Here is a 22,865-nt window from a genome sequence, read left to right on the forward strand (position 1 = left end):
AGGCAGCCACAGATATTGGCCACAACGAGAGCATCAATTGGGGCGCTTTGATAAACACGCTTTGGCATTTGATTTTGGACTTGAGTGTTGTAGTTCATTGCACAGTGCTAACCTGGCTGTCAATATGTAAATCGTACCATCTTGCAAAAATGTCTAACTCCTGTCTAGACGCGATTCGTGCTTGACGCGTCGTCTATTTCCAAAGGCATCTGCACAGCAGGTGGCAGTCATTTTCCAGCCTTGTTGAGAAGAGATATTGCCAATATACTCAACAAAAAATAACAGTACACTTAGGATCAATAGCTATGTGTAAACCCAGCATCAGCAGCTTATAACCTCTGCAATTTATAGTCAATTTCAAAGTATTTTTGCTTTAAGCCAAAAACTGACATCAACAGATCATAATTTGAGGCAATCCTTAAGTGTTAGGACTCTTCGAGGCCAATAGCCCGTAAAACAGCTGTTGAGAGACTCTTCAACTTTATTTAGTTGTGGGTTATTAAACGGTTATGAAACGCCTAACAACCTTGATTGAATAGCCCAAGTTCTGTAAACAAAAACACACTGCTGCTCAATGCTGAATAGGTTCACGATTTCTATAATTGTTTTGTTGACTGCTTTAACTTAATGTTAAGCAAATAAATGAGCAGTTTATAAGCCAACTACAAAATTACTTCGAAAATCTTTTAGTGTTGAACTTATTCTCAAGTTCCTTACTTAAAATCTCTTAAGCCTTCACTTAAGCTGTTAGAGTAAAAGAATTTAAAGGATTGTATTGCTTTTAAGATGGTGAAGTTCAATTAAATTGTTTTTTTTCAATATAAGCAAAGCTAAGTGGCACTTAGGACACTGACTAATTGGCTACCGAACAACAAGGACTCGTACTATCATAACTTCCTGCATTTTTGAGGCAGATTTAGATTTATGGTGGGGTATGTGTGTTTAGCGCTTTTCAAGGTGGTTAAAATGGCTGCATTGATAAACATAATGAGGTCTAATGATATAATTTACTTACGACTAAATAAAAATGTCTCTGGCAAAGTCATCACAAACAAAGCCATTGAAGCGTTAATGACTCCGACATTTTTTTGCACAGCTCCAAGTACAAATAACAAATTGAATTTCAGCAGAGAATTATTTGGAAACTGATTTCAATGTGATCAACGGTCCATGGCAGTCAGTTTAAAGTACAAAGACGAGTTTCTCGACGAGGGGAAGGGCAAGTACGAGTAATTTGTTCGCATTTGCTTCATGGGCAGCGAACAAGTAACCGAGTCGAGACGGAGTCTCAACTCTCGATTCAACTCGAAGTAACTTTTTTTTTTCTTACCAATGCTCTGGTTGCTCTCGTTGTTATTAGTGTTGCTGTTACGCATCCCAGTCACGTGTTGCCACAACAACCGCCAAAATTGTCAACAGCGAAAAATTGGGCGGGCGTGAGTGCGGGCGCGCGTGTTTCTCTCGCTGATGGCCACGCTGCCACAAAGGGGAGAGAGGGGACGAGAGCAGAAGCTGGAGCGGGACTGGGAACGGGAACGGGACCGTGGCACGGTAGGCTACAAATGAGCATGAAAAGCAGTACAAAGAAATTTCCGGTAGTTAAAGCGCTGCCTCCGATGTGGCTCCCACTTTTTGTTGAAGCATATTTTTCTGTGCGCCTTGTTGTCCTTTCAAAAAAAAGTAAAAAGAGAAAAAAATGAAAATTCTAGAGAATAGCTAATGAAATAAACACTGTTAGGCGGCTGCTGCCTGGATAGGACATACACATACACACACATACACTCGCATATAGACCCACACAATAACAGCAAGTTGGAATGAGCGTTCCGTGGCCGCAAAAGGAAGTCATAAAAATATATATGTACACACAAATGTAAATAAATAATAAATAATATGCAAATGTAATAAACAAAGCGAGGATGAAGACAAATAGTAAGAAAAACAACTTAAGAAATCAGTTGAATGAATTTCCATGCACTTTTGACCACATTACAGTCCCAAAATAAAGCTTTTAATGCATTGAAAAATGTTTAAATATTTCCCTTTATGCGAACTGACACTTAAGAATAGGTTGTACGTTTTTTTTACCACCTTTATTTCAGGGATATATGCCATTTTTTCTCTTATATTTATACCCGTTACTTTAAAAATAAGTAAAAGGGTGTATTGTGTTCGTTGGAATTTATGTAACAGCGGAAAGTAGGCATCTCCGACCCTATAAGGGTCCGTGTGAGCGCCTAGATCTCAGAGACTATAAGAGGTAGAGATACCAAATTTGGCACGCAGATCCCAATGGCGTTGGGGCAGGTCAAGTTTGTATTCAATTTTTGGCACGCCGCCTTCCGCCCCCACAAATCGCTGACAAATCACCACACACACAGTTTTTAAGATAGTTCGGTTTTTATCATATTTTACGTTATCTTTTTATATTATCTGTTATCCAAAAGCACCCAAAAGTATGCAGTAGTTTTTATTAAACAGTAATTTCTATATAGTACTTTTTTATATATTGAAGTAAGTAATGGGTATCCCATGGTCGGCATCTCGACTATAGCCTTTCCGAATAGTATTTATTGTTTTTTTTTCTCGGTATTTTTCGTTGCGTTTCGTTAGGGCCGAGCACTTGTGGCTGGCTGTCAAAATCACAGAAACTCAACGAACCAAAAATTTGAAATTTATATTTCTATTCCAATAACTAAGCCGTCTACATACATATATAGTATATATATGTGTGTAGATGCTTGTGTGTGTGAAACGAAGTTATTCAAAATGGCTCACAAAACTACGAGTACAACGCATGATATGCAAATGCTGAAAAAACAGATTTTTAAACAACTTTTTTTTTATTCTTTAAATGGGAAAGCGAACAAAACGTTTAGCTACACATTTCTTGGCAGGAACACAGACAGAACTGTCTGACTTACTGGCTAGTTAGTCCTCTACCAAATTGGCTGCCAGCCAGATTATGTAGATTTCTGCAAGCCAATCACGTGCCTGAGTTTTCGTTGAGTTTCAGTTTCCACTTTTTTTCTAAGTGTAGGTGCGGGAATAGCGACTAGAGTGGCTATGATGAAGCCTACAACTTTAGCATAGCACATTTTATAGATTTACATAATTATACATGTGATTTATGGATATGAATTAGTGTTTAGTTTTTTCCTTTATTTTTCATCCGAATTTTTGGCATCATTAAAAGGAATTAAAGCTTAGAGTTTGTAGAAAAATTGGAAGTTGAATTAAAATACCTGTAACAGCATATTGACATAATCCCAAAATGGATAAGAAATGGATAAGAAAATTGAGAGTGTAAGTTAAAATACCCATTTAAACTCATTTAACATTTGATGCTCGTTTAATTTATTTATCTAAGCTACTATCAAAATGATTACGAAGTGAAGACTCTTATCGGTGCAGTAACACAAATCTAATAATTTAGCTATATGAATAAAAAGCTTTAAAGAATCGGAGGGTTTGAAAAACTGATAAAAACAAAAAAAAAAGAAATATTAATCACAGTTCATGCCACTGCAATAATTTCAATTTACGCGCCAATGTGACAGCATCAAAAGCAACAAAAGCAAATAAATACACAGAAGCAGATGAAAGGCATAAAATATCCACGCAAACCCACATGCACAAAGGAGAAGAGGGAGAGAGAAATGGGAAGAGTGAAAGTGGGTGAGAACAACTGCACTGCATATGCAACACGTTCAACTGCAGCCAATGGCCAGGCCGTCAAACCACCTCCCACCCTCCTTCTCCCACTCTTCTACACCACCTTGCCTCATTGCTCTTGCAATTTTGCCGCCCTTCTCTGCATTCGCTCCCTCCTTAACGCTTGTCGCTGCTATTGAGATAAGAAAATTTATTGGCTGCGCATGTTCTTTGTGACAGATTTCGATTTATGTGCCTTTTATATGTTTGGCATGAGCATTTTTTATTTAAATTTCTTTTGTCTCCCAGCTACGATGGCATTTCTACCCATTCCACTTAAAGTGGAAATCCTTTAAATGTTGCCAGTAATGAGAACATCCAGCCAGAAGTCGACTTTAGCCATAATTAATGAACGGCAATTGAAAAGTGGCCATTTCCTTGCCAAAGTAACAAAATTGAGTAACTTGACTGGCAAATATCCTGTAGATATAATGAAATCTATGCCTAATATCGAATTATGGTTAACAAACTGACACAAAATGATAACAAAATGGCAATAAAACTAAAAACTATATAAAAATATTAAATATGTATATAATAAGACCAAATAACATTACAGAAATATATATTTCCTCACAGATTTAGGTGCACTTGCTTATTAAAAAACAACATTTCAAAATTAAAAGAAAAGTCCCATATTAGAAGATATGTTTATTTGTTAATAGTGGAGGTCCCATATGTATTACGAAATATATGTTTGGTAACGTGTACTGAATAATACATAATAATGTGGAGCCTTAAAATTAAATTCGAAATAACCGACAGGTAAAAAGCAAAATTTTAAGCCTGGTATTAATAAAATACTTATCCCAACGGATGGTCTTATTTATAAAATTATTATTATCAACTTTTACAACTCGTTTAACTTTTATTACTAAAAAAATTAACTTTTGTTACCTTGTGTAATCATTCGGATAGTAAATACTCACTTTAAAATAAATTAGAGCCAGTTATGCTCTAAGCACAGACTATAAATACAGAAAGTCGTTGACTCAGCATGCGGAATAAAGCAGAAGATAAAAAAGAGAAGTTGCAAATGGAGCAAATTGAAAGAGCTGTGCATGTGGTTAATGTCCATTTGGCATCTGCCATTGCCAGAACCATATGCTCTTCGATTTGCACTTTGTCGTGCTGTCTCAGAGCTGAGAGAGTAATAGAGATAGAGAAGGAATAACAGAGAGAGACAGAGAGAGAGAGAGAGAGTGAGAGATATAACAGAGGGAATATTGCAGGACAGTCTGCCTGGCCTTTTGCAACTGGTCGGACTTGCAGGATCTTTTCAATCCCATTTAATGCTGCAATCAGCTTTGCATATTGAGCCTTTTGCTACTTTACACAATTCTCGTTCTGTTCTTGGCGCAGTGTAAATCATACGCCCTGTGGCAACTGCCTCGGCTTGTTGCATGCAACATCTTAGGTATGCAGGTTCACACGGCAAAGTTTACTTGTTCAAGTCAGACACCCTTTTATTTGATGTGCCAAGTTTTGGGCAATTAAAAAACATTTGCCAGATATTTTTAAGCTGCGTCATTAAAATTAGGTTCGTTTTTCATTCAAGCCAAGTGTCATATGATACGAGTTCTTGCCAAGTTTGTTTATGTCTTATTTATATGCTGTTTAATTGCTGTAAAAATGAAAATGTTGTAATGATATGCAAAGCGAGTTTATTTTAAAATAGAACAGACGCAAAAATATGCAAATGAGAAGTTTGGTGTTGGGCTTGACAGAAAATTGTTACCTGTACACGACTGCAGGTTATTAATTAGCGTTGCAATTAAAAGAAATTGTTGGACATCTGACATTAGCAAATGGTAATTTTCATTTACATTTCCATTTCCATTTTCTTTTCGATTTGTTTCGCTCGTTTCTTTCGTAGTTCCATTGGTCTTAAACATCGACAGTTTCTATAAGTGACATTTTCGTGCTGTTTATTTATGCCGTTTGACTTTCACTTTACCTACAACATTTTCGCTTACACTTTGCACATTTCTTAGGCCACACGTCACTTGTCGAAGTTCTGAAAAGCTTGTTTGTTTGTCATAAATGAAACGCAGTTTGGTTGGAGCAAAAACAAAAACCAACAAGCTGCAAACTGACGAGTGCAAAAGTAATGAAAAGCCAGCATAGCAGGCAGAGCCCCAAAAGAAATAAAAAGACGAACAACTTTTCTTGAAAAGTGAAAAGCAACCAAATTACAAACGCAAGTCAAGTCTTTCACAAGCTCACCAAATCGACTAAAGCGAGAGAGAGAGATTGATTGAGCGAATGAGAGGGAAAGAGTGTACGTTAAAAGGGATCAAAGTTGCTTTTGGTTGCCGTTGCTCGTAATTTAATTAAAGACCTTTGCATTTGGCTCCCTCGCACTCGCACTCGCACTCGCACTCGCACACACACACTTACACACACACTCACACTGACCAACTGGATGTTGTACCGACTGACTGACTAACTCACTTACCATCCAGCCAACTGTCAGTCAGGTTTGCTTGATTTTTTTGTCCTTCGTTTCGTCTTACAGTTTCAATTTCAATTTTCAGTCATCAAGTTGACTCTTCACTCTTGTTGTCTTTCACTTATTTGTTTGTCTGCCTGTGCCCGATTTTTTTCTCATCTCATATTAAGTGGAGGTCGACTGACTTTTGGGACATTTTAATTTACATTGAATTAGTCATAATGCCAATTCTCTGGCATTTTGACTTAAGAGATTGGTTAAGTGACACTTAAGCTCAGTTCAAGAACAATCAAATTTTGATAAGCTTTTTTTTTGCTTTAAAGAGTACAAATAATACTCTATATGATGGTATAAGAGTCTAGAGAATGTCGACTGTTGCTAATTTAATTTTCAAGAAATTCGAGAATTGTATTTATTATTAAGAGTTGCAATTTAAGTTACTTGTTGTTATGAATACTACCCAAAGAACGTCTTTCCAGCTCACCGCAATTATCATAGCAACCTTTTTCTGTAGATGCTAATGAATTATGACTGACTGTTATTTAAAAGGTTAAGTAAATATCTTGATGGCTATTTAAGAATGTAGCTCGGAATGACCTTGACGCTTCATGAGAGCTTTCTAATTAATCAAGTTGACCAATATTGTTAAGTCTTTTCATTGTCGGTTTGACCTTTTTCCCATGTTGTGACAAAATTAAGACCAGACACATCACATTGACAGCTGTTGGCAATAGGCAACACTCGAAACAATTGGCCAAGCTTTTGAATATGACTGTTGTTGTTGCTGTTTTCATTGGCCGCTTTGAAGAGCAAATGCATTTTTTGTTTATTTTTTTAAGTCTTTATTTTAGTCCTGGCACTTCGTTCACTTCCCCTCCCGCTCTGCGACTTATTGTCTTTACGTGCGCTTTACATTTTCAGTTTGGCATTGCTCGTTTTTCTTTGCCTTTGTAGCCCTCGCCCGGCATTCGTTTCAATTAAGCAAATCCCCTTAAGTGGGGCGTGTACGTGGTGGGCTGGGGGCAAGACAGGCGGCCACTTTGTCAACATAGACTGGATCCGGCAATGACAATAGCTATGACTCGGATGCTGAGTCGGGTGGCTGCGTTTAACAATTAAAGGGATGCACTTGAAATGCCATCACGTATACGCCGCGTAAACAACACGCTAGGCGGCGTGAGCTGCAAATCAAAACGGCAGCTCATGGCTCTCGGGATACACTGGACTCTCGACCAGGCTGCCCGAATGGCTGATAGTTCATGTTGCGTGTTTGATGTGACCCGCATAGCATCGACTGCGTGCTCTCGCTCTCGCTCCTGCTCCTGCTTCTCTCCCGCTCTGAATCTCTGTCGCTTTCTATTTGCATATATGAGGGCATTGGCTGCACTTGAAACTATGCAACAGCAGCTACAATGCTGTTTAAAGCTGCACGCACACACACGCACACTTATGCAGGTCTACACACCCACACACATACACCCATATTCAAAGTAGAACTAAGCGTCGCGGATTTGATGATGTGACGTTGAGTAAAGATGATGGATTCATCAGCGTATGCAAAATGCTGTCATACGCTTTGTCGTCAGTCGTCCTGTTTTCATCGTTGCCAGCGCTTGTTCTCGTCCTTGTGTTGCGAGTCCCTCTTCCTCTACCATTTCCATCCCGCTGCCGCCGCCTCTGTCGTCAGTCTGCTTGCTCATCAGCATCAACATCATAGTCGAGCATGATGCCAACTCCGACGCCATGATAAACGAACGTGATTTTGTTGTTGGCTTTCTCTCCTTTGCTGTCCAAATCTACGAGCCATCGCTCGTCTCTTCTCCTCCTTGTTCCCTGCATACATACACAGCTTCTACTACTGGCTCGTCATTGCATTGCATAAGTTTTAGTGGGCGGCGCATAATGAAAATTTCATGTAAATGAGCATAAAATATCTTTTTCATTTCACTCAGAGTCAGTCAGCCAGGCAGCGACCGAGACAAATGTCAGCTTATGAATTAAAATGCCTTATGATGCTGATTTTTTATCAGCAATCTGTTCTTGCTGAAGTTCCTCTTCGTCCTTCAGCCTGTCGTGTGTCGTTTGCCATTAAGCTGACTGATAATTGTGCACGATCTGTGCTTTATAGACAAATTATTATTGTATCTGGAATATGCTGAGCTTTACGTTATTTCGCTTAAATTTTCATTAGAATACCAATAATATAGATTGAATAGTTAATTTTCAAAGCCACTCCACTATTCCGTTTGTCTTCTTCGCAGATTGATTGCAAAAACACTTGTGACCAGTGTAAACTAAACACTTCATGTTGCTTTCTCGAGGCGGTAGGGGAAATTGGTGTCATCTCTCCAGGTCTCTTTGTCGAATCATTTGAGCAGCGTTGTAAATGCAAACCACTTGATAATGAGCATGTCGCTATAACAGCAAGGACGGACGTCACGCCCTCCGTTTGTGTTGACCTTTGGGCGGCTATTTAATCACTAATTACATGCACCGTTGCCATGGCGAACAATCAGCCGGCAGTCACCTGGGGTCATAATTAGTGTAAGCAAATGTAGAAAGAAGAAATCTTAGACCTGTCCAAAGACAAGTAAGCAGAAAATAAAGAAGGAAAATAGAAAACGTGCCAAGGAAAAAAAAAAAAGGAAAGCCCCAAGACTCAAACTGTGCACAAAGTTGTGGCTAGGACAAATAGATGTCTCGGTATTTGTTGCTGCTCAGCATCTTCACAGCGCATTTGCTGGCTAAAAGGTGTGAAAATACAAACAGTTAGCTGTTGTGGCTTTAGCTGCATCTTTGGTGTTTATCGCTTTTGCGCCTTTGCCTTTTTCCATCTCCCATGCGAAACTGTAATTAAAATTAATTGGAGGCTTCTCTTGCGGTCAAGCTGTGAACTGCTGTGCGGAGCTTAATTAACGCGTCCAGCATCAAATTTACTAATGAATTTTTTGCTTTAAAATTCATAGAGCGAAGCTTAAAGACAGTTCGTTGTCGACTTGTTTACTTGCCGACTTTTCGTTTGCTCGAAACTTAAGCGAAAGTATCCCAAAAGCGCACTAAACAACAAAAGAGTCAATAAATTGTTTACATGGCAAATTGATCCCTAGCGTACATTAGATGAGAAAAAATGAGTTGACTTTGAGTGAAAATAAAAACAACAACGTTGAGAAATGATGGTGCCACAGTACTAAACCTGGCACTAAAATAACAAAAACAAGCGCAAAGGCAAGAAGTCTAGCTTTGGCGTAGCTCTGGACTTTTGGGGCATTCATAAATATCGGATTCTGCTTGCTTTATTTTATCTCTACATCAGCGGAGTTCAACTGGCTGAAAAAGTCCGAAAATCAGTCACATAACATGTTTTAAGAAGTTCTATTGCTCCTTTGCTGTATGTTTTTAATTATGTAATACAAATTGTAATTTTGCTTTCGCGATTTTACGATAATTGCTGAGCAAGCGACAACAGTTCCTATGCGTAATTCATACTGATTGTTAACTTCCGCAAACTTTGCTGCATGCATGCATGAAATGCACTGTTAGCCACAACTCTTGTAGTTTTGCGCAATGTTTAATTAATTATCAATTAATGTGTTACAAACCGCAGAGGCATTAATTTCATACGCCGCGTTGCACAGCCACAGACGAGGCAGCAATGGCTATGGCAACTGCAGCGGCAGCCACCGCAGAAATTGGATGCATGTATGTAAATCCATAAGGACTTTGATGATTATCGATTTCTTATTTGGGTTTCACAGCCAGCCAGCATGCATGTGTGTAAATTTAAGTCTTGTTTGTGTGTGCTTCTGGCTGCACTTGGGTCATCAGCAAATAGACATTTTAGTGGGCAAACGCATAATTATGTGGGTTAATCTGTGAAAATGTTTGAACTGGGCTCAATTTGGTGAATGGTTGGCAATGAGCTGTGAAACGGTTTATTTTCCGACGTAATTGCATTCTCAGACCAAAGGGATATACTCATAAGTAAGTTTGTCACTTTATTCAATATTTCACTTAACCGTTTCATGTGAAATTGCCAATCGCAGCACTCGACAAACGAAGTTTGTGACATTTGTACTTGAAGTGTCCATTGGCAACGTCATTGCAATTGCCATTGCCATAGCTGGCCCTTGCCTCCATTTATTTATTTGTTATTTGGGCGCTGTCATCAACTTGCTAACTTTTAGCAGTATACTGAAGGCCGTGCATTAGCGTCATCGCAATCCAGCAATCCGTAAGCCACGTTGCTCCCACTGACTATAGTTCTGACTCTGCACTTGTCATGTGCATGGCGTGCACTCAGAATCCGAGCTCAGCTGGCCAAAATAATGACAGAGTGCAAACAATTTTCCATTTGGCCAAATGGCCTTGAAATGACCGAGCATAGTTTTACCTGACACCGAGCCAGTTTATTCTATTCCTACAGCTGCCGCACCGATTGGGGCATGCGGCGCTTACTATATTTGTGTCATTGCATATTTAGTGAACTGGCATTCTCCTTTATAGCTGCATGCTCAAGATGCTTCTCCGGGCTGTTACAGCTGTGGGTCTTGCCGCATATTTGCAGCGAGCATTCGCTTGCAATGCGGCACATATTTTTGTCTTTCGTTCGCATCGCAAAAGTTGAAATATATTTCATATTTTACGTTTGCTTTGGGAGTCATTCCCAGTGCACGTCGCCCCGCCCCTCTAGCTGGGATTCTCTCCGTTGTCTCTGTTGTGTCTGTAGCGTATACGTAATTTGCACTTTCTGTAGAGTGCTATAAAATGTTTTGCACACAAACTTTTCTGCTGCTTCGGCAGCATCAAAAGTTCTTCAAATACTTTTGCCATTTGTTGTTGTCGAGTTTTTAGTTAGATTTACACTTTTGTTTCGCTTTAGTTGTGTGGTATGATACCAGTAATTCTCGCATTGTCCAAAACTGTCGCCCAATGCGCATTAGACACTTAAGCATTGCTAGCGATAAATGATAGCCAGATGGCGGATCAACTTTCGAATATGTTTGGCAAAAAAGTATGTGAAAAGAAAACTAAGTAATCGAAATAGATCAAGCTAAACTTGAGAATTGATAGAGAAATATTGTGTTATTTGATTTGTATCTATCGAAGCGAAATAATACTTAAAGTAAAAGTTACGGATACAAATATCTGAATTAATTATATATTTGAACTCATCGTTTTGTAACAATCTTTACCCTTTAGAAGCTCCTTTAATTGACCAAGTTTTTTGTTATTATACATGAGCCAGTAAATTGTTTAAATCATATTTGCCTTAGATTAGACAAATTGTTTTCCATGATTAGTTCGTTGTTGCTGGCAAAGCCGCAGTTTGTCCGGAAGACAAATGTTTCCTGTCTGTCAAACTCTGACTGCCATAAAACTCAAACGTGGTCGCCTTTGTTACTAATAAGACAGACAGCGGATATGGGAAGCGACCAAAGTAGAAGCAGAACTAAAACAGAACAGAACAGAACAGGAACTCCAATGTTGGATAATAGATCATTAGTTAGCAGTTGCTGTGAGCTTTTTGGGTTCTGGTCATGTGATTTGAATATTTATTGCATGCATAACTGTAATTTATAGCCAGACATTTGTCACCGAAGCCAAAAGAAAGCTCTCCTCTTTTATAAAGCCACGCTCTCAGTCTACTCTCAGTTTTCAATTGCTCTGACGTATGCGTAATATTAATTATGGTCTAAGTAAAATTTGCCTTGAGTGCAACTTCAAACACATTTTTGTAATAGAAATACGAAGTAATATACATGTAGACAAACGAGAAGGAGGATATTTATAAAAATAAAAATGATGTTAAACTTTATGGCTGATGATTATGTTGATGACATTGTTGTCAGCGTTGTCTGTGTCGTTCTCATCATCGTCAGCATGCAGGCAAAATGCAAAAATAATTCATGGCTGATAGGGGAAGCATCGGCAGCATGCAACTGGAAACTGGCAACTGGCAGCCGAGGCCAAACAAAGGCAGGCGGCAAGTCAAAGTGCTATGCAGCATAAAAAATGCAGCTAAAGGAGCAACGCGTCGTCGAGTACATTGACAGTTGACAGCAAAGAGGCTGATAGGGCGGGGCTAAGGCGCAGCGATGTCGCAAGTTTTATATGCATACGTGCTATCGAGCCAGTGTTTCCTGGGGTTGCTAGGGGTAACTAAAGGTTGCTGGGGGCTGCGTCTGACTCTGCCTTGCAACATTGCTTGTTTACTTCAAAGCGTGCAATTTTTGTAGCATCAGCTGTGTCATGGCGCAAAACAATGCTGTCACTTGGGCGATGCTGACATTCAACAGAAGCAGCACCAGCCGATGCAACAATAGCTATAAAAGCAACAACAATGGATATGGCTGAGTGCATTTGTGGCGTTGCACATCAGCCGCTGCTTGAAATTTTCTTGCGCCTTATGTGATGGCGGATATTGTAGCGGAAATTGATTGAAAGTTGCTGCATCTAAAATTTAATGATAATGAGATTGTTTGCCTGTAAACTGATATGACACCAGCAAGCACGGCTAGCTAGCCATGTCAATTACCTGTAACAGAAACTGCCACGTCACAAAAATTGAATATTGCGCATACGCCGCGTGGTTACGGTTTGATAAATGAATCCATAGCTGCCCCAAAGTTACGTTGCATGCAAATCTACATACCAAAGCTTGAGCTTCGCAGTTATCGATAGGAAAATTGTGTAAGCCTGTGCAGTGCAATTTTTTCTTACTCAGAATTGTCAAACAAGTTAATGCGCTGAATTTCTGTGTGTCTATTTCAAAAGAATTTTTAAAAATTCCATCTGAAACCTTAGCTCATGAGAATCCCAAATTCTAAATGTATACTTTTTGGTATCAAACTGATAGCTGTACATTAAAAAGCCATCAAAAATAATCACTTCACATACATACTCTTAATTGACCGTACATTTCAAATTTTAATTTGGATTCAGTCAGTTGTAAGAGGGTCAAAAATACATCAAACGAGGCACATAAATAAGCCCAACGTTTGAGGAGACGAATGTGGGGCCCATGTTACTATACGAGTAATGTCTATAAAGTGACATATGAGCAAGTGCAACTGCGGCCACGTCTACAACTTTGAGTCCTTTCTGGAAGCTTGTTATATGGACTTTTTGCAATGATTTCTCTGGCAGTTTTATTTCCCTTCCATTTTCTGACAGTCCTAGATACTTTTTTAATTTCGCTGTGGGGAACAAAGTAACGCATCAGAAAGAAAGTCAAAAAGAGACAGAAAACAAGTGCGAGAAGAAGAATTTGAGAGGAAAGAGAAGCAAAGACACTTTCAGCATGAAAGTTGTCAAACATGACCATTTGGCATTGCCGTTGCCATTGCTGGTTTTCAAGCCACAAATCTATGTGATGTCTGTGCCTTCTCTCTGCCTTTTCATTTCTTTAGATCTACGCCTGAGTGCACATGCAAACGTTAGCCTCCCATTCTAACCAAAATGGGGGGAAAAAAATGTCCAAATGATAGAAGGAAAATGTAAGAAATGTTGTAACTTGTCTCTCTACACACATATAACTCATACGCCATGTTTGCAAAGACTGAGGGGCAGACACAGACTCACAGAGACATTGTCCTCGTCATCACCATCGCTCGCTGTGCTCGCTGTGTCCATTTGAGTGCACAATTTGAAAAGGCTACTTGGCTCTGGCTGCCCTTGAGGCAAATGCAGCAACCACGACCACGACCAAGACGAAGACGCTGACGACACAGGCAACATGACCTTACGGCAATGTTGCAATGTCTATTTGTGTGTGCATTAAAATGGCGGCCCGTAAATGGGCAAATTGTTGCAACAAAATATTACTGCAGCCTTGTCCCGGAAATGGTGCGCAGGCCTGGACCTGGACATGTCCTTATTGGTTTTGTGCTGAGTTCAGATTATGTTACTCAAGCGAAACTCATTTCCTTGACTTATATAATATTAAGAATTTCAACTGAATCACAGCTGAATCACTTTGAGGCATGCTTCGAATCAATTTCTACAAATAAAAGATTAAATTGCTTAATTTCATTGAAATTTTTCAAATTTATTTTTGAATTTATTTAGGGTTTTCAGTTTGTTTATTGTATTCCTTGTATGTTTGGTTTGGTTTGGGGGACTTTTTTCATTGTAATTTTCCTTTACTTTCGAGTGCTTAGAATAACATACATTTATTTCTTATTTATTTGTATTTTTTGTTTATCATAAATATTAATTTCTGTACGCACAGTTCATTTACATTTAATTTAAATTAATTTATTATCAATTAGCTAAACTTACTTCATTTGCGTGGAACGCTTACATACATATTTTTATCTAAGAGACATCACTTTTAAGATACATTTAGATATACATATATCTTTCAAATTTTTTATATTTATATGTATGTGTATTCATAATATTCTGGCGCTTTCGCTTTGTCGATAAACAGTTTATTTAGCATTTTCTTTTTTTTTACAATTTTTCTTTAAGAGCTTAAAGTTTGTTTTCTTTTCTTTTTAACATAAATATAAAGTTGCAACAATATTTTACAAAGTGCAGTTACATTTAATTAAATATTATATATATATTTTAAATATACATAAATTTTTTGTATACATCTATAAAAAACACGAGTTTTGAAATGCAATTACACATTTTCAATTGATAAAGAAATGTTGAAAATTGTTTAGTCTTTTGGATTTTAACTTTGAATACGCAAGTAATTTACATTGATTTATGACACATTAGATAAAACTCATTTATTTTCTTTAACTTTCTGCTATTTACATAATATGAGCTAATAATTATTTATGCTATTCTAATTGCAGATAATTTTTTTATGTATGTGAATGTAGTTATTTATTCTGTAATATTATTTTTTTTAATATCTTTCATATAAGTAGTTGCCAAAAAGTTTCTTATTTTATTTTTTTCATAATTTTTTTGGTTTTGTGTTGAGTTTTTTGTGTGAGCTAGTTAATTATCTTTAATGCATATTGAGCTAGTTACTATAAATTGTTGTTTTTTATTGTTATTTAAAAATAACATTTACATACATTTACAGGGACAAGTTGAAAAGTATTTATTTTTTCATTTAATAAAAAAAGAAATATAATGCTTTGCTTCAGTATATGTCTTTTGTCGTCTTTAGTGAGTACTTACTGTAAGGAAGGAACATTTTTGATGAACTTTAAATTGAAATTCTTTGTTGCTTTGTCAGAGTTTCGAATATCAGAGTATAGAAAATACTATATACCCATTACGAATAAATTTCATAAGTATTTTTTTTTGTTATTTTTTTTATTAGTGACATTTCATACTAGCATAAGCTTTTGCTAGATATACACTAACCAAGTATTTTATACACTCGATTGTACTCACAGATGACGATTCAGGCGCCGTCAGGGAGACTTTAGTCCAAAGTCTGCGGATGTTTTTTTGCAGCATTTTGTGAATTGATGTATGATAATTGAAAATAAGGTTATGAATCAGTGCATTGATAATTCAGTACCTTCTACAGTTCTGCATTTACTTACTATTTTTATTAATCATTAACTATAATTGCAATTTCTTGTTGTTTTTATTAAATTTATGGCGCTGTTTGTTTCCTCTCAGATCAAATATTTACGTTATGCATTGACATTTATAATTCAATTGTTCTAACTGCTAGCTTTAATCGTAGTTATTAATAAATGGGAAGTCGTCAAAGGGCTATTCGCGTAAAATAGAATTTTCATTGAATTTGAATAGGTGTTATTTGTTTTGGTTTATATTTGTTTTAATTGGTTTTTGGCAACGCTTAGCCTAGACACAAACCTCAAAGAGCTGGAAACTTACAGGACTAGATTTAGACGCAGCTCTCCTGCTGCGAATACATGAGCGGCGTACGGACAGTGACAATCTCACGTGAGTAGGATTTGCCAACGCCGGAAAGTCCCGACAGGGAGCTGCTGGGACTGGCTATGGCTGCCGTGGAGGCCAGCCCGCTGCTGTTGCTCGAGACGAGCATTTGGCCATGTGCCAGCTGCTGCTGCTGTGCCTGTTGATGCTGCTGGTAGGAGGGTGGCATGGGCATGTTGCCAGCTGGATGATGCTGCAGCTGTTGATGCATCATTTGCATCATGGATGCCGAGTTGGGCGGCATCTGCGAATGACCGTGCTGCTGCTGCTGTTGCTGTTGCTGTTGCTGTTGCTGCTGATGATTGTGCGGCAGCGTGTGATAACCTCCCGGATGCGAGGGCAACGTATACATTTGCACCGTGCCAGGCGACACGGTTGACGGAGTACCCTGCGATCCTGGCGATGAAATGCACGCTCCAAAGGCCGCTCCGACTACAGTGTCCACCTGCATGGCGGCAGCAGCAGCAGCGCCAGCTCGTGTCTTATATGAATCGATTTGGGCGTATATCGTGGGCTCCTCAAAATAATCATACGTGGGCGGCGGTGCATGCTGATGCGGATGCTGCAGACCACCCGCATTTGGCTTATGCCGTTGCAGCGTTGCCGTTGCTGGAATGTTGGGTAACAGCTTGCGCATACTCGAGCCATGTGGCAAGGTGCCACCCAATACTGGCTGCTGTTGGTGTTGCTTTTGCTCCTGATGTTGCTGCAGCTGCTGCTGTGGTTGCTGCTGGGATGTTCCCTGGCCCGACTGACTCTTCTTCGAGCTGCTGCAAGTGGCGCTATTTAATGAAAGTTCAGCATAGTGCAGCTCATCGTCCTGCCAGGCAGACGGACAATTAGAGAGAAGCGAAAGAGGGAAAGAGGGAGGAGAAAATGTGATTTTTAGCAACAATTGGAAATATTTGTAGTCATTAAGTTGAATCTCATTTGATTTTCTTTGCAAAGTTCGCCATAGAGTAGTTTGACTGTAAGTTAAACTTTCTCAAACTTTTAGTTGACAGTTTGGCCTGCTAACGGTAACTTACCTTGCTGCTCTGGTAAGCGCCGCTGTCCGCTGAGCTGCCGGCGCCAACTACGACGCCAACGCCAACGCCGACGCCGACGCCAGCTGTGGATCCAGGTTTGCAACTGATTTCCGCCTCGCTGGTTGTTGAAAGATGTCCCGATGGCGTTTGTGTTGCTGATTTTTGTTTATATTCTCCATCAACTAAATTGAAGCAAGAGCGAGACAGTTGTGTTATATGCAGAGTGAAAGAGCAAAAAAGAGAGATGAAAAGAGAAAGTTGGCTTAGTCAAAAGTTTCAGCTTGATGTTGTTGTTGTTGCTGCTGCTAAGTAGCATGGCAAAAGTTTTTCGGCTAGCCACTGCCCCATCCCTTCCCTTTCTTAAATCTGTTGATGATTTTCGGGGCGCAACGCTCAATTTTCTTTTCTCCTTTCGTTGCTTTTGCCATGAAATTGCTTTACGTTAAGAAAATTGATTAAATTGTTGAGCTGTGAGCTGTGAGCTGACATTGCCGTTGCCGTTGCTGCTACTGCTGATTTCTTGATTGCCATTAATCAAGCAAAACGTGCAGTGGGTAAAATCTGATCCAACTTAAAGTTAAACCCTTCCATCGTTGCATACTTTAAGGCGGAGACAGATCCTGCCACTCGACTGCAGACATATGAGCAAACAAACATTCCAAAGCCATCAGCAGTGGCAACAACAAACAGCCTGACAGCAATTAGCTGTCATTTAAATATTTCAACACTGGCACAAAAATGCAGCACGCCCTGCACTCACACACACTCACACACACGCACACACACTTGAGATATGTGTTTGTATTTGTGCTGTTTACCTAACTGGCTGCCGGCCTGTTTGTCCCTAAGTCTTTAGCTAACGCTCATAAATTACAGACAGAGTCGGAGCATTCATCTTTTGGCTAGCCCAGAAGACTGCTTGTACTACAATTTCACTTACCCTCATTGTATGGCACCACATCGGGATTCTTTTCGTCGTACATCTCCTCAGAGTGGCTCAATGGCAATGAGATTTTATCCTTAATTTGCAAATTGCCTGGACGTGAGAACTTGGCATTTGAATGTGCGAATTTCTGTTGCTGTTGATGCTTATGGGAACGCAGCTTAAGCGCAGCAATCGTCCCGATTCCAATGCAGACGATAGCAACCAGAATTCCCACAAAGATGCCAATGGATAGAATGGGTGTAAGCTCAAAACTGTTGGCTCCCTGAGCGCTGCCCTTGTAGGAGGTTAGTGCAACTATGAAGCAAAAGAAAATATATATACTATAAGACGGCAATCACAATAAATATTTATTTTTAATTTAACGTTATTTTAATGCTCAATTAGACAAAAGCATCTCTAAGCAGTGGCCCAAACAGTTGGCTATTAATAAACGTCTGAATGCTAATTTAATATACTCTTCTTAGCGATTGGTATTTCGCTTATTGCAGACATTTTGATTGATTTTCTTGTTACCGTCTGTAAGGGTATTCAGTTTTCGCTCTTCGAAATGTAGCTTTCTGGAATTGCTCATCATATTTTCTCATCTTCTTTGCACTTTTGTTGTGACTTTTTGAAAAATTAAAACGACGGCTCAAGTTGTTTACCCAAAAATGTGTTTGTCCACCAGTCACAACCCTCGACCCTCTCAGAAAAAAACTCTTCTAAACTTTGCTTTACGGCATTTTGCTTTAGCTAATTAGTATTTCAATTTGCTTTTGTGCCGCATTTTCTTTTTGGAAGCGGAAGACTTACTGAAGACAATTCATTAATGTTAATCATTTTATATAATTTTTTACGCTACTTTGGCGCTTGCATAATTTTATATTTATTTTTTTCCCCATATTTTTTAAGGATGAAACTGCAAGGCAAAGTTTCATAAGAAATTTACAATTCATTGGGCAGTTTAGCGTAATTAAATTGCGAGACAGCAGATAATATGAACGAAAAAATCTCTTGCTCGACACTAATATTAATACTAATACCGAGAAAATACATATTAAATGCGTTGCAAAGTTATACAATCCCCCCTCGCACACTTTGTGTCGATAAGGATTTCAGAGTACCATAAACATTAACATAAAAAATTCATAAAAGACAAACTCACGCGCTACATAAAAATGCATTATTAATTCATAAGTCTTTGCAAACTGTCCCGCGTAATATTCTCATTTCACAGCTAGGCCTTACACTTCAGGAAAAGTTAAACTTAGGATAGAATCTATGCAATTTGCTTTCTGAAAATTCTGATATACAATTTTTATTTTTCTAAATTTATTGTGACAAAGGAACACTTGCGAACTTGAACTTAGTTTATACGTCTTATGTTTTTACTATTTACCAGTTTGCTTCTCGGCGGCCTTTAGTGTGTACCCATCAACCGCTACGGATTCACTTCTTCCACGTCCATTTACCGCATAGATGTAGATCCTAAAGAGTCGACCTGCGTCCAATCCTGCGACACTGAACATGGCAAATTTGGCACTAATATTAGCCTGTAGGATGCCACTATTCTGCTCATAGATTTCCATTAGAAACCATTGACGCATGCCTCCATCGAATCCTGCAAAAGAGATGATCAAAAATAGATAAAAACTTGAGCATAATATAGAAATTAAAAAATTGAGATTCACATTAGCTTAGATTTGTAGACCTTTTATTTGGGTACTCCAGTGTCTTAGAAGTTAAAGTAAAATAAAGAGTGATAGTGTAATTCTAATGGTAATATCATTACGTCACTCCATTGAGATATAATCATTGCACAATCAGCTAAGCACAGTAGATAAACGATTAAAACTTAAATATACTCTTGCTTTTTTCACTTTTTAACCCAAGCCAATTTTCGGTTAGAAATGCAGAGCCGTAGAGAACATAACAAAAATATATTTAAAGTAATCTAAAGCTAAATTTTAAATGCCATTTAATATAACCACAAAAGAACATGCCGCCCACTTGAGAATAATGCTCCGCCATTCTGAGCCCCTCTCTCTCTCTCTCTCTCTCACACACATACACACACACACACCCACACAATTGCAAATGTGGCACCCTTTGGCTGAAACGTAAGTCGGCTAAGTTCTTGTTGGCCCTACTGCTCAAATGGTACTTCATTCTAGACACAAAAGTCGGCTTAAAACACTTACGAAAAATGTTAAAATATTTTTGTAATAAAGGCGGCAACTGAAAAGGTTGCCTCCGCCTCTCCTCAGAACCCTCTCCAACAACTATGCGTATACTTGATGCAGGGGCCAGAGCCGACTCTCTATCTCCCGAAGGAGAAATTGTTGGGTAAAATGTTTTATATGTTGCGATGAATTTGGCTCGCATTGTTATACTTATTTGGCCACTCGGTTCTTCTTCTTTCCCTTTTTGTTCATCTCGTGGCGGTGACGATGGCAATGGCGGTGAAGGTGGCACTGGCTGTGGTCGACAGTACACAAAGGTTGCACGGAAATAGAGTCAAAAGAATGTGCTTCGCCTTTGCTTCAAAGGCCTTTGTACGGCATCATTGTTTGTGGCCAGGGGTCGTCGTTGTCGTTGTCGTTGTCGTTGTCGTTGTTGCTTGGCTATGGCCAAAGCATTTTGTGAGCACTTTAAAACGTTTAGCTAATGAAATTTTCCTCAGCATCGGGCCGACAACATGGCAGCAACAGCAACAACAACAAGAAAAACAACAATACCAACAACTTCATTGTAATGGGTTAATTTTATTTACTTGGATCAGGCCAGAGCTACAATAGAAATTGCGCAAGTGGAGTGAAAATAATAAAGCAACGGTAAGGGCGGTGTCAAAGGCAGTAGTAACAACACCAACAACAGCGACAACAACAATAACAACAGCGAAATGTTGTAAACTGAAATTTTATTATATTAAACCGAGGCTTGATGAGTTCGGTTAGTTGCCCGCGTTGCTCATGGCTTTGTTTTGCTCAGAAAAAAAAACGAAAGATAGAGAGAGAAGAAGCTGAAATAAGTGGCCAATAGGAGGGAGAGGTAGAGGATAAGTTGCCCTCAAGTTGTCTGTGAGTTGGCAGCAACAGTAGCAGCAGTATTGAATTGAATTCGAGGCAAGTTCTTATCCTGCCGCAAGTCGAGTTTGGTTGCGTAAAGTTGGCCAACTAGCGCGCTGGCTTATTAAAGTCGAAACGTGCAGCGACCACAGCATAAATTGAGTTATTTAAAAAATAAAAAAAAGGAACTTAACAGAGTTCGGGATCGCTGCTTACCATAGGGCTTCCCTCTTTTTTGCCGTCATTTGCTTGAATGCAAAGTGCAATATAAAAAGTATCGCGCTTTATTGTTGCTCATGCCGCCGCTTCTTACCAAGTTGCGTTAAAGTTTTAATGATGCTGATGACTATGATAATATTGTGCAGCCACTAAATTAGCAGAGATGTGGGGTGTGGATGTTGGCTTAATGTACATAAAATGGTTAAAGAGCGCTTAAAGCTTCAGCCACAACAGGGCGAATGCGCAATGCCCGCCATACGTTCCGCACTTAACTAAGAAAGTTTTACAGTCAGCAGAGTGTACAAAAAGAAGGCAGTAAAAGCAGCATATTAAATATTACAAAATGCAACAGAAATGTTGTAATTTATAAATAATAATAACATGGCATCAAGTATACGCAGCGTGTTAAGACTCGAACGGAACGAAGCCAACGCTTGAGACAAGAGACATTTGGCATGCGGTGTCCTGGTAAAGGCATGGGATGCGAACAAGAAGTACTCGTAACAGAGGTAAATAGTAACGGGTAATGCGCCATTAAGTATGCAGTTATTATGCGCTTTTTGCTGCACTTTCTGCAGTCACCTCGTTATGCTGCCCCCGCTGCTTCTGTTTCTGTCTCTAGCTCTGGTATTTGCACTCGCGAACGTTTCGAGGGCTGCATAAATGCATCATAAAGTCGACTGTTACGAGTACAGTCCCAATTTGTGAGCAAGAGGACATTTCCTCACTGTCTACCGGTGACGACTGTCTGCTAATATGCAACTCTGTGTAAGTGAACTTTGAACCCGTTGGAGTGCTACTAACAATTTGCTGCATATTCTGAGCCTCTTCTCTCTTGCCTTCTTGCATTTCCATAGCGCATAAAATATGCGAATTGAATTTGTATTTAAAGTTTTGCTGAGCATTTGCCTTTTACTTTTGCTTTTACTTTTATTGACGGCAACTTCCATAACAAGCCAAAACATTTTGTATGTACAAATGTTGTGCTTAACTTTTTGTTGGGTGGTTGGCTGACTGACTGACTGACTGACTGTCTCTTTTGCCACTTTGCTTCTTTATCATTTTATACTTCAGCTTTAGTTCATTTCTTTTTTCTTTGCAGTTTAAAATATTTCTTAAAAATTGCGCTAAGAGTGTTGGCGTTGAAAATTTAGCAACAAATTGCAACGTTTTCTTTTGACTACATATACAAGTATATTTTCCAATCTCTCTAAAGCATTTTATATATGTACAATATATGGATACGTATGTCCGTCTGGTTATCTCTCTGCGTGTTGCCTTTCTAGTTTTATGCTTTCATTGCATTTTTATTATTCGACTGTATCTCGAAGGAAGTTCGCATAGCTGGCTGCCAAAGTGCACTTAAGTTGCTCATGTATTTTAAATGAGTCTGAAAAGCGCTGCAGGAAACACAACATACCCGTACACATGTACCATGATTTCCACTCTCCACACTTTCCACACCTCACAAGCCACCCTCTCCTTCCCAGGCAGAAACTCTTTTCTGGCCATTTAACTAGCCATGCAGCAGATTGCTTGAGTTACGGCCAACGTATATTTTTTTTTTACAGGAAGGA

General features: G+C 39.0%; 1 protein-coding gene across 1 annotated transcript in view; it reads right to left on the reverse strand.

The window, feature by feature from the left end:
- Positions 1 to 15,723: 15,723 nt before the first annotated feature.
- The window catches only part of LOC117792675, a 54,565-nt gene continuing 47,423 nt past the window's right edge, over positions 15,724 to 22,865 (reverse strand). Inside the window, exons 13-16 of the mRNA XM_034632893.1 lie at positions 19,401 to 19,622; positions 18,017 to 18,316; positions 17,077 to 17,258; positions 15,724 to 16,868 (exon numbers count right to left, since the gene is read on the reverse strand). Of these exons, the coding sequence (XP_034488784.1) occupies positions 15,996 to 16,868; positions 17,077 to 17,258; positions 18,017 to 18,316; positions 19,401 to 19,622 (1,577 nt within the window). The 3' untranslated portion in view covers positions 15,724 to 15,995. The remainder of the gene's footprint in view (positions 16,869 to 17,076; positions 17,259 to 18,016; positions 18,317 to 19,400; positions 19,623 to 22,865) is intronic.

This window comes from Drosophila innubila, assembly GCF_004354385.1.
Source record: "Drosophila innubila isolate TH190305 chromosome 3R unlocalized genomic scaffold, UK_Dinn_1.0 2_E_3R, whole genome shotgun sequence".
Lineage (NCBI taxonomy): Eukaryota > Metazoa > Arthropoda > Insecta > Diptera > Drosophilidae > Drosophila > Drosophila innubila.